At 34.4% G+C, this 11,568-nt stretch overlaps 1 protein-coding gene across 2 annotated transcripts in view; it reads right to left on the bottom strand.

Annotated features, from left to right (window-relative positions):
* Positions 1 to 2,437: 2,437 nt before the first annotated feature.
* REL (v-rel avian reticuloendotheliosis viral oncogene homolog) overlaps positions 2,438 to 11,568 on the bottom strand; it is a 32,990-nt gene continuing 23,859 nt past the window's right edge. The window contains exons 5-10 of one of the 2 annotated variants that reach the window (XM_012639175.1): positions 7,208 to 7,348; positions 5,970 to 6,074; positions 5,658 to 5,870; positions 4,985 to 5,053; positions 4,780 to 4,848; positions 2,438 to 3,383 (exon numbers count right to left, since the gene is read on the bottom strand). In XM_012639175.1, coding sequence (XP_012494629.1) covers positions 2,596 to 3,383; positions 4,780 to 4,848; positions 4,985 to 5,053; positions 5,658 to 5,870; positions 5,970 to 6,074; positions 7,208 to 7,348 — 1,385 coding nt within the window. In that variant the 3' untranslated portion in view covers positions 2,438 to 2,595. The remainder of the gene's footprint in view (positions 3,384 to 4,779; positions 4,849 to 4,984; positions 5,054 to 5,657; positions 5,871 to 5,969; positions 6,075 to 7,207; positions 7,349 to 11,568) is intronic. The other variant, XM_012639176.1, reaches the window with a different exon arrangement.

The following is an 11,568-nucleotide window of genomic DNA, read 5'->3' as shown; positions in this document are numbered from 1 at the left end:
TTATTTGGATATGCTAGAATTTCTTTATGCCCATAAATTTTATTTTAATTTAGCTTATTTCCCCTAATTTTTCACTATTACAAGCTAATGAGCACTGCTATTGTTAAATCTTTAAGGATCTTCATGATTATTTCACCAGAGTAAATTCTTTTAAATAAAATTACTGGAATCATTGCCTCAAAGGATATGAAATATAAATTGTACTGTAGCCTGAATATAAAACTCTTAGAAGCTATCAGCAGATATAAGATCTTAGAGTGCAGGACAGCATTCCAACCCACTTCAAACAGGCTTTCATGCTCACCAACCCCCTGCATAGCTCTTATCCGTTCTGCATCTTTTTGACTCTCATGCGCATTCCTTTGTCCTCAAAAAACTAGATTGCTCAGCAACATTTGATGTGGATGACTACCCTACTTGTTGAAAGATGTCCCTATGTATCTCCCAGGACACCACATTCACTTAGTCGTCTTCCCCCCACATTGGTTCCTCCTTCTTCTCAGTCTCCTTTGCTGGTTCCCCTCCCTCTGCCAGACTCATTTGCTATAAGGAGAGTGGCCCAGGTCTCCTCTTCCCCATCAACTACCCGGGCTTTATCTGTCATTTTCACATCTGTAACTTTCATAATCATGACCTCCCTGTCCCTCTTGAGCATCAGAAACACACACCTCACTGCCCAACATAATTATCGATCTTCATTCCCCCGAACCTTTCCTGTCTCAGCAAACGGCATCACCATCTACCCTGATAATCAGATAAAAAATCTGTCTCAAAAAAAAAAGAAAAAGAAAAAGAAAAAAAAAGAAAAAAACCCCCAACTTCTATTAGTAATATTTAAATGTTTGGTAAATAGAGTGCTTAATATGAGGCAGACACTTCTCTACAAATTGGAGATTCAATAGTAAACAAAACACAAACATTTCTGCCCTCATGGAACTTGTATTCCAGCATAGAAAAACAAACAGTAAACAAACAAATGCTTAGTAAAGTCAGATGGTGGTAAGTGCTATGAACATATATAAAGCAAGGTAGACAGGGAATGCTGATGTACAATCAAGGAAGGTGTCGATAGGGTAACAGCTGGGTGAGACCTGAAGGATGTAAGGGAGTGAGCTGTGCATCTCTCTGGGAGAAGAACAGTCAAGGCAGAGGGAATACCAAGTACAAAGAGTCTGAGGCAGGAGCATACTTGGTGCACTAAGGCCAGAGTGCTTGGAGCTGCATGAGGAAGGGGGATATGATAGTACATGAGGGACAGGAAGTCTAGGCCTGCTGATTTTAAGGACTGTTACCTCTATTCTAAGATGGGAAGCCATTGGATGGTTCTGAGCAGATGAATGACATGATTTGACTTGTTTTAAAAATAATCCCTCTGGCTATTTTAGGGGAACAAGAGCACAAGGATAAGGATACAAGGAGGTTTTTGAGGACTATAGCTTCAATCCAAGCAAGAGATGATGGTGGCTTGGAATAGGGTGTTAAAAGTAGAGGTCAAAAGAGGTGGTCAGCTTTGATACATTTTTAAGGTAGGGCCTAATAGATTTGCTAATGGACTGTGGATATAGGAAACAAAAGAAGGATCGAGGATCACTCCAAGGTTTTTGGCCTGAGCAACTAGAAGCATGGCATTGCCATTTACTGAGTTGGGGAAGACTGAAAGAGAAGCAAGTTTGAGAGAGAAGATGAAGAACTCAGTATTGGATATGCTGAGTTTGAGCTTTAATAAGATTTCTAGGTAGAGATGACAAACAGGCAGTTTTATGAGATCACAGGGAATGAGGACATCTAAGAAAGAAGAGAGGTCCAAGGAAACTTCCTCCCTGTTAAAAAATACGAGTGTAAAGCTAAAATCGTAAGTAACTTTAAAGGTATGGATTTAATTAGCATATAATGGAGACAACCTCCCATACCTTAAAAGCTCACTTCAACTGCTTTCTGCTCAACTTCATTAACATTTTAAAGCAGTTTTGATTTACATATAAATCTAAGAAACTCCAGGAAGCCTCAGAAAACCCCTTAGGGGTTACCTTGGCCCATGGGCCTCAAAAATAATAAGGAATTTATTTTTCCAATGACATAGCCATTACAGGTTTTACCTTAAATTTGCTTGAAAGCAAATATCAGTTAATTCATTTAACTAAGAATACATTAATACATTATAAAAGAAGTAGAAAACTGCACATTGGGAAAAACCGGAAGCTTGTTTTAATGTTCTCTTCAGAGTCTGTCCTGCAGAAATGTGGTGGGCCTCTAAAGAGAGAATGCAGACCATGCATGCTATCCGTTCATATCTTTCAAAGAAGAAACAGTAAAGCCCTTTTAAAGTTTCTATTTCTGAATTTTCTTTTTATGACAATTCCCAATTTTATAGTCTATATACCCAAAGTTTTATACTTCTTCCCTAAAAAGGAAGTTTTTGACCTAGCATCCCCCAAAAACAAACAAACAAAAAACCTCCATATCATATTCTTGGTCAGACAAATATAAAATGCTGCTTCTATGTAAGTGGTATCAAAATGACTGCAAAATGACTGTGGTATTTATAAGTGGTATCAAAATGACTACAAACATTTAAAAGGATTTAAATCTTACAAGTTATACTTGAAAAAATTCATATGCAAAGGAGTCGCTCAACTGCTCATTTTGCATAGTGCCAATACTTGAATACTGACTACTTTGAACAAAACTATGACTGTTTGTATTAGTACTGTTTGATGGTCCCGGCTCATTTACCACGCTGTTATCTGTACAACTGAAGTCAGATCCCTCAAATGCATCTGACTGTGAAACAAAAACAGTAGCATTAGAACTGGTGCCTGCTGACATACTGGAAGAGGACATCTGATGGAGCCGTCTCAAGTCTCCTGGGTCTAACACTGAATTACACGTAGGGTTTTCAAGATTCATGCTCACAAGTCTTGGATTATCGGTCTCCCCCATGCTACCATTGCTGGTTGTCATCATATTCACAGGGCAATTAGGCAGCATGTTGGCATCAGAAATACCATATAAGTCGGCTGGTGACATGCATGATGTTTCCATTCTGCCCATGTCATCAGAATTGTTATAAATGCATGCATTAGAAGCATTTAAATCACTCCCTACAGGTTCCAGGAATGGTGAAATACCCTGTGAATTAGAGGAAAGTGTCCCTGTTGAAAAACTATTCAGTGGATTTGTATTGACTGAACGTGAGGTGGAGTGGGCCACTGATGACCAGCTTGCAGAAGGCGGAGGTACCATTGAGGGCAAGGCTGAAGAATGATGGGACAATCCACTTGAGATGGACACAGGTGAAGAATAGTAAGATTCTGTTTGACTTGAAACTCCTGAAGGCCTGGGCATTTCTGTCAAAATGGGACCATGAGAAAACAAGTTTGATTCTGTGGGGGGAAAATGTATTTTACAAAATTAAAATGAACAAGATTATAAAAAGCATTATTTCTAAATTAAAATTGCATAAACACACAAATAAAGAAAAATTTCAAGGAAACTGATATAACATTGCAAATAAAAAATTTAAAAAGCACTAAAATTATTACATGAGTCCAAAACTGAATTCTGTAACATATACTGTTTTACAAACACAGGTAAAATGGTTTTGGCAAATTACTTTGGTGTAAGTAATTTCATTCCAGTGAAATACGAAAATCTACCATCTGAGGCCCTACAAAGGTATTTCTGAAAAGTAAAAGACAAACAAATATCAGAATTTCAATTAATAGGAATCCAAAGCCCAAAATCATCTCAAACTCTCCATTTTTAGGATAAAATGGAAGGAGGGAGAAAACACTCATTAGGAATGACAACTACACATAACTTTTAAGACAAATTAAGATATGACCCTAAGATACTATAAAATTCAGTCAGAAAAAAATTACAGAAAAATTAATTCTGTATTTGCATATGATAGAAATGCTGTACATACTAAACCAGGAAAAAGCAATGATTTAAGAATGCAAGGGGGAGTGGAGCCGGGTACAGTGGCTCACTCCAATAATCCTAGCACTTTGGGAGGCCAAGGCAGGACTGCTTGAGGCCAGGAGTTTGAAACCAGCCTGGGCAATAGTGAGACCCCATCTACAAAAAACAGAAAAATTAGCCGGACGTGGTGGCAGGCGCCTGCAGTCCCAGCTACTCAGGAGTTTGAGATTGCAGTGAGCTATGATGACGTCACTGTACTCTAGCCCCGGAGAAAAGACAGAGAGACCTCGTCTCAAAAAAAAAAAAAAAAAAAAGAGAAAAGAAAAGAAAAAAGAAGAATGTAAGGGGGGATCAAGACTTCCAGGTTCAATGATCTAAACTAGGGGTTAGCAAATTTTTTTTCTGTAAAAGGCCAGATGGTAAATATTTTAGGCTTTGTGGACTACACAGCTTCTGTTGGAACTATTCAACCCTGTTAATGTGATGTAAGAAAATACAGTTTAGAGACAATATGTAATTAAATGAGCATGGCTGTGTTCTAGTAAAACTTTATTTATATAAATAAGTAACTAACTAGGATCTAGACGCTTTCTTCCATGACACACTGTAATTAGTAAAATTACTACCATATTAACAAAATGTAATTTCTTGAACAAATCTCCAAAACATAATCAGTTTCCAACATAATCTTCAAAAGCCAAGCTCAATTCATTCAATATTTAAAGCATGAAAAAATTTGTAGGAGAAGAAAATATCAAATAAGTAATAATTCATTCCTAAAAACATAATTCCAATATATCATCCAAAGCACTGGTCTATTTAATCATAAGGAATGTTGTACAGGGGATAAAATACCTTTTTTGATGTATCTTGCTTCTCCAATTAATCCTACGGGACCAGGCCTTGGTCTCTCAGGAAAATTAACTGTTAGGATAAAGTTTTTTCATTATTAAATGTAATTGGAAAAATAACATTATCAGTTAAAATTCAAAAAACTGAATAAAGCAAATAAAACAAAATCTATTCTATTTAAATATGAATCAATCCAAAATATTCTTACCGCAATCCTGCCACAGCTTCTGGAAAAGCAGAGTTGTTTTTTGTTTCTTTGATTTATTGCCATAAGTATCTGATTAGAAAGAAACCAGGAAAGCAGGTGACTCATCATAAGCTTTTGTTTCCTCTCCATTAACAAATAGGTGTTTTATTAATATATAAAAAATACTTTAAATAAATGTACATAATATAGATTTAAGTATTGTAGACTACGTCCCAAATCAGTAGTAAAGGGTATTTTTCTCTTAGTAAAATACAGTTTAAAATATTCATCTTGTTTTCTTATAACACATATAAGTCAACAATATCAACGAATCCAATAAGATCTGATAAGAACAGAACCAAAATAGGGACTACTCCCTGAGCGGGAAGTTTCCCATCTATAAAGAGGGCATAATAAGGACAAAAATAGACCCTCAAACATAAAACAGAAATTTTGATAAACAGTTTACTATGAAATTATTCCAGATTAATTAAACCTCTTTCCTAAGAAAGAGATGCAAAGAGCATAAAGGAAAAAACCAACTGAAAATGTCCAGGAAAAGAAACATAAATCATGAACACACATAACTGTATTCAAATGGATCTTATAAGAAAATGTAAGGACCAACTTTAAGAAATATAAATTTTTTTTTTAAAAAGAAATATATAAATTCATGACCACAAAAATGTCATACCCTTTTCATCTGGCAGATATCTAAAATCCATAGATTCGCTAACTTCCTGGTCAGAAGGTCTCCGAAGCTGCATTTTTACTGTTACTGGTTCCATTATAGCTTTGCAATATGGTGGAGTTTTGAAAACAATGGCTACTTGACGGTGTACATCAGCTTGTGAAAAGATACCTTTTGCTTCCCAGTCATTCAATACAAAACGAACTTCTATGTCATCTAATGAATAAGAAACCACAGAAATAACAATGAGAAAACAAAGTAAAATGCATCTATTAATTTAAAATATATTCTGAATTCAACAAAACATATAAATACCTTTCTGAACTTTGTCACAAAGTAGAAATATTTCATCTCCTCCTCTGACACTTCCACAGTTCTTGTTTACACGACAAATCTTTAATTCTGCAGTATTTGGAGCACCTGAATATAAAGGATTAAAAAAAAGGGTTGCTACCCTAGTAATACATTTTGTTCCTTTTTGAAGGGGAGAATTTGAGGAAAACCACTTACAGAATAAATGAAAGTTTTAGTGTACAGATAAAGGACACTAATTACATTAATCATCTATATTTACCCCTTTCCTTTCTAACTGCTTTACCACACCTGGTTTAGAGCCTTGTGACTTCATTTCTAGGCAATGGCTTGTCCTCTAATTAAATCTCCCTGTTTCTAAATTTTGATTCTTCAAATCCATCCTACACACTGTCACCAGATTAATCTTCTTAAGTCATAACTATATCCTTATGGCAATGCAACTTTCAATCCTATTACGATTACAATAATTTTCCCTGGCATTCAAGGCTCTCCATGATAAGGATACCCTTATCTACCTTTATAGCCTTATGTCTCACTATCCTTCTACATGCAAAACAGGCATAGTCATATACCACTGGTGGATGTATGTATAAGTGTGTGTACACACACACAGACACAAATATTTTAGAGGACAGTTTCATAATTTACTAAAATGATAAATATCTGTATCTTTGGATCTAGCATTTGGCCAACATTTCTACTTACAGAAACTTATGTTAGAGAAATATTTGTATAAGATATGCACATAAAAGCATATTTGTTGCAGTACAGTTTGTTAGGGTAAAAAGAAAAAAATGAGAAGGAAATAAACCAAATGTCCTATAATAGGATAATGATTTATTAAAATGATGATATAACTATATAATGAAATATGCTGCTACTGAAAAGAATAAGGTGACTGAAAGGAAAAGAGGCTCAAGATATACTAAGGGAAAAAGGTTTTAAAAAAAGATCTGTGATGCTTTTTTTTAAAAGTTGCCAAATTATATTGTGTGAATAACAATAACAATGGTGATAATAATGTATTTGTACGTATATGAAGAAGAAACTGGTAAAATAAGTGCCTGTGGACAGTATTATATTTGGAGGATGAAATTATAGGAGATTTATTCTGTTATATTTCTGTAATGTTTGAATTTTCCTATAATGAACATATTCTAACTACCAAATACTTTTAAAAAATTAAAATATTGAAAAAACAAGCTAAGACTACAAATATAAGAAAATAAAGTACTTACGGTTATCATAAATTGGATTAGAGACAACAGGAGGAAGAACAGTTGCCAAATTACCATGTTCATCAGGGAGGAAAACTTGAAAACACAGTCTCACCACGTTGAGGTCGCAATCTTCAATATCAATCAGCTGTTTTTCAGGGACTGAATAGTACATTTTTTTTAAAGAATGTAGAATAGTTACACAAAACTAAAATTCTGCAAGGTCCTCCTCTCTGCCCTTTATAACCAACAACCTTGAGTAGCATCCAAATACGTACTAACAAAAATAAAATGGTACACAATCTCAAGAATGCCTTTTATCATCAAGTAGTCACTATCTAACAGTATTTGGTAAATTATAGCCATGTTCAGGAGGTAACTGTCCCAGTCATCTGGGAGTTAGAGCAAAACCTCAAATCGACAATAACAAATCAAAGTTTTAAAAAGGTTTGCAGGTTCTACACAATAAAAAATAGGCATTCATTCCTTCATTCATTCAACAAATATGTATTTGGCCCAGTCATTGTGGTAAGGACTTTGTAAATTATCTCCTAAATGCATATAAGAATTACTTTCATACCCATGTTACAGATGATGAACTGATTTCAAAGAGATGAAATTACTTGTCCAAAGTTTCACAGCTAGGAAATGGTATGGTGGAAATTCTAACTCAGGTAATTGAATCTAGACTCTATGCTTTTAAAAACTGACCTGTATTAGAAAATTTTACATATGCTATACATAAAAATGAAATACACAGGAATATTGCAGTTCTGGAAAAAATATAAAAGCCCATGACAGAATATAGCATAATAAGTGTTTGCTAAATTGATATCTGAAAAAAATTTCCAAAATATTATTGTCTTTTCAAACATAAGCTGTAGCAATAAATAATACAGTCATATTTTTTAAAAGCATGAAATACACAAATTCAATTACATGAAAATTTTATTTTGCAAAATATTAAATTTTGAAATCCTAAATTTGGAAACACAGTTAAAACCCAAATCCCTTAGTTTTATAGGCAATAACTAATAAAAATGACAATGTATTTTGTATTATTTTTATTTAACAATATTCACAGTCTCAGTAGCTATCACATTTAAAATTATCCCTGTATCAGCATTCTTAAGCCTCTTATTTGAAAGAGCCTTAAGTTGTACAAACACATCTGTACAACTAAAAGACCAAAATGTTATGATACCACACCTGTATCATAGCAGCATATTCTACTGGCACCATTATGTAGGCAATAAGTGATCCACCTCTTCAAAATCAATTTTTACCACATTATAAATCTGTGTACAAGATATTAGTGTCTTTCAATTCCAAAGATGAGTAATCAATATGCAAAAAAAAAAAAATAGTAGCTAGATGCTCCTGACAAGTTTAAAAACAAACCTAAGTGAATGGATAAACAAATTGTGGTATAGTCATACAACGGAATAAATTCAGAAATAAAAAACAAACTATGCATATATACCCCAAAATGGATGTATCTCAAAAGCATTATGCTGAGCAAAAGAAACCAGATATAAAATGTATACTATGTGCTTCCATTTATATGAAATTCTAGAAAAGATTAAACTACAGTGAGAGAAAGCAGATTAGCAGTAGACTGGGGCAGACGCAGAGAAGGGAACTCATTGAGAAGGGGACCAAGGAAACTTTGGAGGGTGATGGAAATGTTTCATAGCTTGATTGCTGTTGTGGGTACAGGGGATATATTTGGGTGGATTTATTATATCTCAATAAAAGTTGATTTAAAATATTTTCAAACAGTACATAAAAGAAAAATAAATAAACTGGTTAATAAACCAAAGTTTAAAAACATTTAGTCACGCAATGGTTCCATCAAAGGGAAGAAATTCTACCTACTTCTCAAAAAATCATTTTTTTATGGGATTTTGTTTTGAATCTTCTCAATGTGTGCAAATACAGTTATCACTGCATCAAAATTACTTCCGTCTCTGAACAACGTGGTTAAAAACTACTGACAGGCAGGCATCGTGACATACCTGTTTTTACCCAATGCAAGATTCAGCATAAAGTTGAAGATCCAGCTCAAAGCTGCTTTTCTATAAAGCCTAACCTCATTCTCTGACATGGAAGGAATATCTCCCTCACTCTAAATCAGTGCAGGACTTAACCTATACCACTCTTATGTACTTGAAGTATTTATTTTACATGATAATCATTATAAATGCTTCTTCTGCCCCGTTAAACAATGTTCCATTAAATTACTCACTGATTTTAGGTGATCTAGGGTTGCTAGTGCACCTAGCCACCTGCCAGAAGAAAATCTTCTGCAAAGAAATATCATCATCCTCAGCATAAACTCTTTACAATTTCTCATACAAAACATCTGGTATTCTATTTTAAATAACCAGGTATATAAGAAGACAAAATAAAATGATTTCTTAAAAAAGAAAACATTTGCTCCTTCTTCACTCCCACTGCTTCATTTGACTAGCTTAAAAAATAAAAAAAATAAAACAGACAATAGAACAGACCACAAAGGATCCAAATAATGAAATTTTCTGACACATGATTTAAAATAACCATACTTAATATTTCAAGGAGTTAAAAGACAAGATTGATAGTTTAGTGAAGAACTTTAAACTATAAAAAAAGAACCAAAGAAATTCTAGAATTGAAAAAATAATAAACTGAAACTAAGAATAACATCAAATTAATCGAATGTACAGAAAATACTTTGTGTCTTGTCTTTCTATACCCCAAGGATTAAAATATATTTACCAATATAGTCTACCAAAAGTTTTTATAGCATTGACTCACATTAAAGCCTTTAATCCATCTTCAGCTGACTTTTGTATATGATGATAGGTAGGGAATCCAACTTAATGAAATAACAATTTTTTCCAGCTTCATTTATCAAACATTTCCTCCTTTCCTCTTCATCTGACATGCCACCTCTGTCATACACTAAAGTCCCATATTTTCTTAGCTCTGTTTCTGGGTTCTGAATTCTACTCCACTGGGCAATCTGTCTATCCTTACCCCAATACCACACTGCCTTAATTAATACTTCTGATAAGGTCAGTTTCTCCTCATTGTTCTTCTATAAAGTATCCTCCTATTCCTATTTAGAATTATCTTATCATATTTAATGAAAAATCTTGCTGGGATTTTGTTTGGAATTTCACTGAATTTGTCTATCAATTAGGGGGAAATGGAATCTTCACAATATTACTATCAGAGAGTATGGTATAATTATCTATTATTTAGCTGTTTTCTATTATCTCCTAATAAAATAATTATAATTTTCCTTAAAAAAATCTTGATTATCATTCCTTAGATTTGTTTCTATGTACCTCATATTTTCTGACAATATTTGCTTTATATTTTCTAGTTATTTGCTGCTGATGGATAGAAATATGACTTTTATATATTCATTTCATATCTACTTACCCTTTTAAACTTGTTTTAATAATCTATTTGTATATCCATTTGGGTTTTCACTGTAAATAATAGCTTAAATACTTACAGTTTTATTTTGTTTTTAATCCTTATTCCTCTGCTTTTTGGGGGAGGGTCTCACTGCACTGGCTACACTCTCTACTACAATGCTCACTGCACTGGTTACAATCTTCACTATAATGTTGAAGAGAAGTGGTAAAAGTGGGCCTCAGTTTCTTACTGCTAACTTTAAAGTGAATGCTTCTCATGGTTCCCTGTGTAGGATAATGCTTGCTGTAGGCTCTTTAATAGATACATATCATTCCATCATACAAAACACAATGTTTTATTCTGTAATTTGAAAAATGAAACTCAGTTTTAACACATGTATAAAATCTAACAGAAGGAAGCATGAGACCAATCAAATTCTCTTAAATTCCTCTTAAACTAGTTTAAAATTTCACTTTATATTTGATCAAAAGAACACAAAGGAACAATTGTTCTCCTTCCTTTTTATGTTAAATGTTTAATCTACCTGTAGAAATAACTATTGGCTCATGCCTGTAATCCTAGCACTCAGGGAGGCTGAAGGAGGATTGCCTGAGGTCAGGTTTGAGACCAGCCTTTCCAAGAGTGAGACCCCCATCTCTACTCACAACAGAGCGAGATGGATGGAAGGAAGGAAAGGAAGGAAAGGCAGGCAGGAAGGGGGGAAGGAAGGAAAGAAGGGAGGGAGAGAAGGAAAGGAAGGAAAGAAAGGAAAGGAAAGAAGGAGAAGAAGGAAAGAAAGGGGGGAGGGGAGGGGAGGGGAGGACAGAGAGAAACAGAGAACAATCCAGCCCTGAGAGAAAGAGAGGGTGCCCTGCCCATGAGAGGGCTGGAGGGAAAGGGAGGAGGGAGGGGAAGAGGAGAGAGGAGGAGGGAGGGGAGGAGGAAGAAATGGGCAGAGCAAGAAAGGGGGG

The sequence above is a fragment of the Propithecus coquereli genome, unplaced genomic scaffold, assembly GCF_000956105.1.
Source record: "Propithecus coquereli isolate 6110/MARCELLA unplaced genomic scaffold, Pcoq_1.0 Scaffold138, whole genome shotgun sequence".
Taxonomy (NCBI): domain Eukaryota; kingdom Metazoa; phylum Chordata; class Mammalia; order Primates; family Indriidae; genus Propithecus; species Propithecus coquereli.
This window is presented reverse-complemented; position numbering and strand designations above follow the sequence as displayed.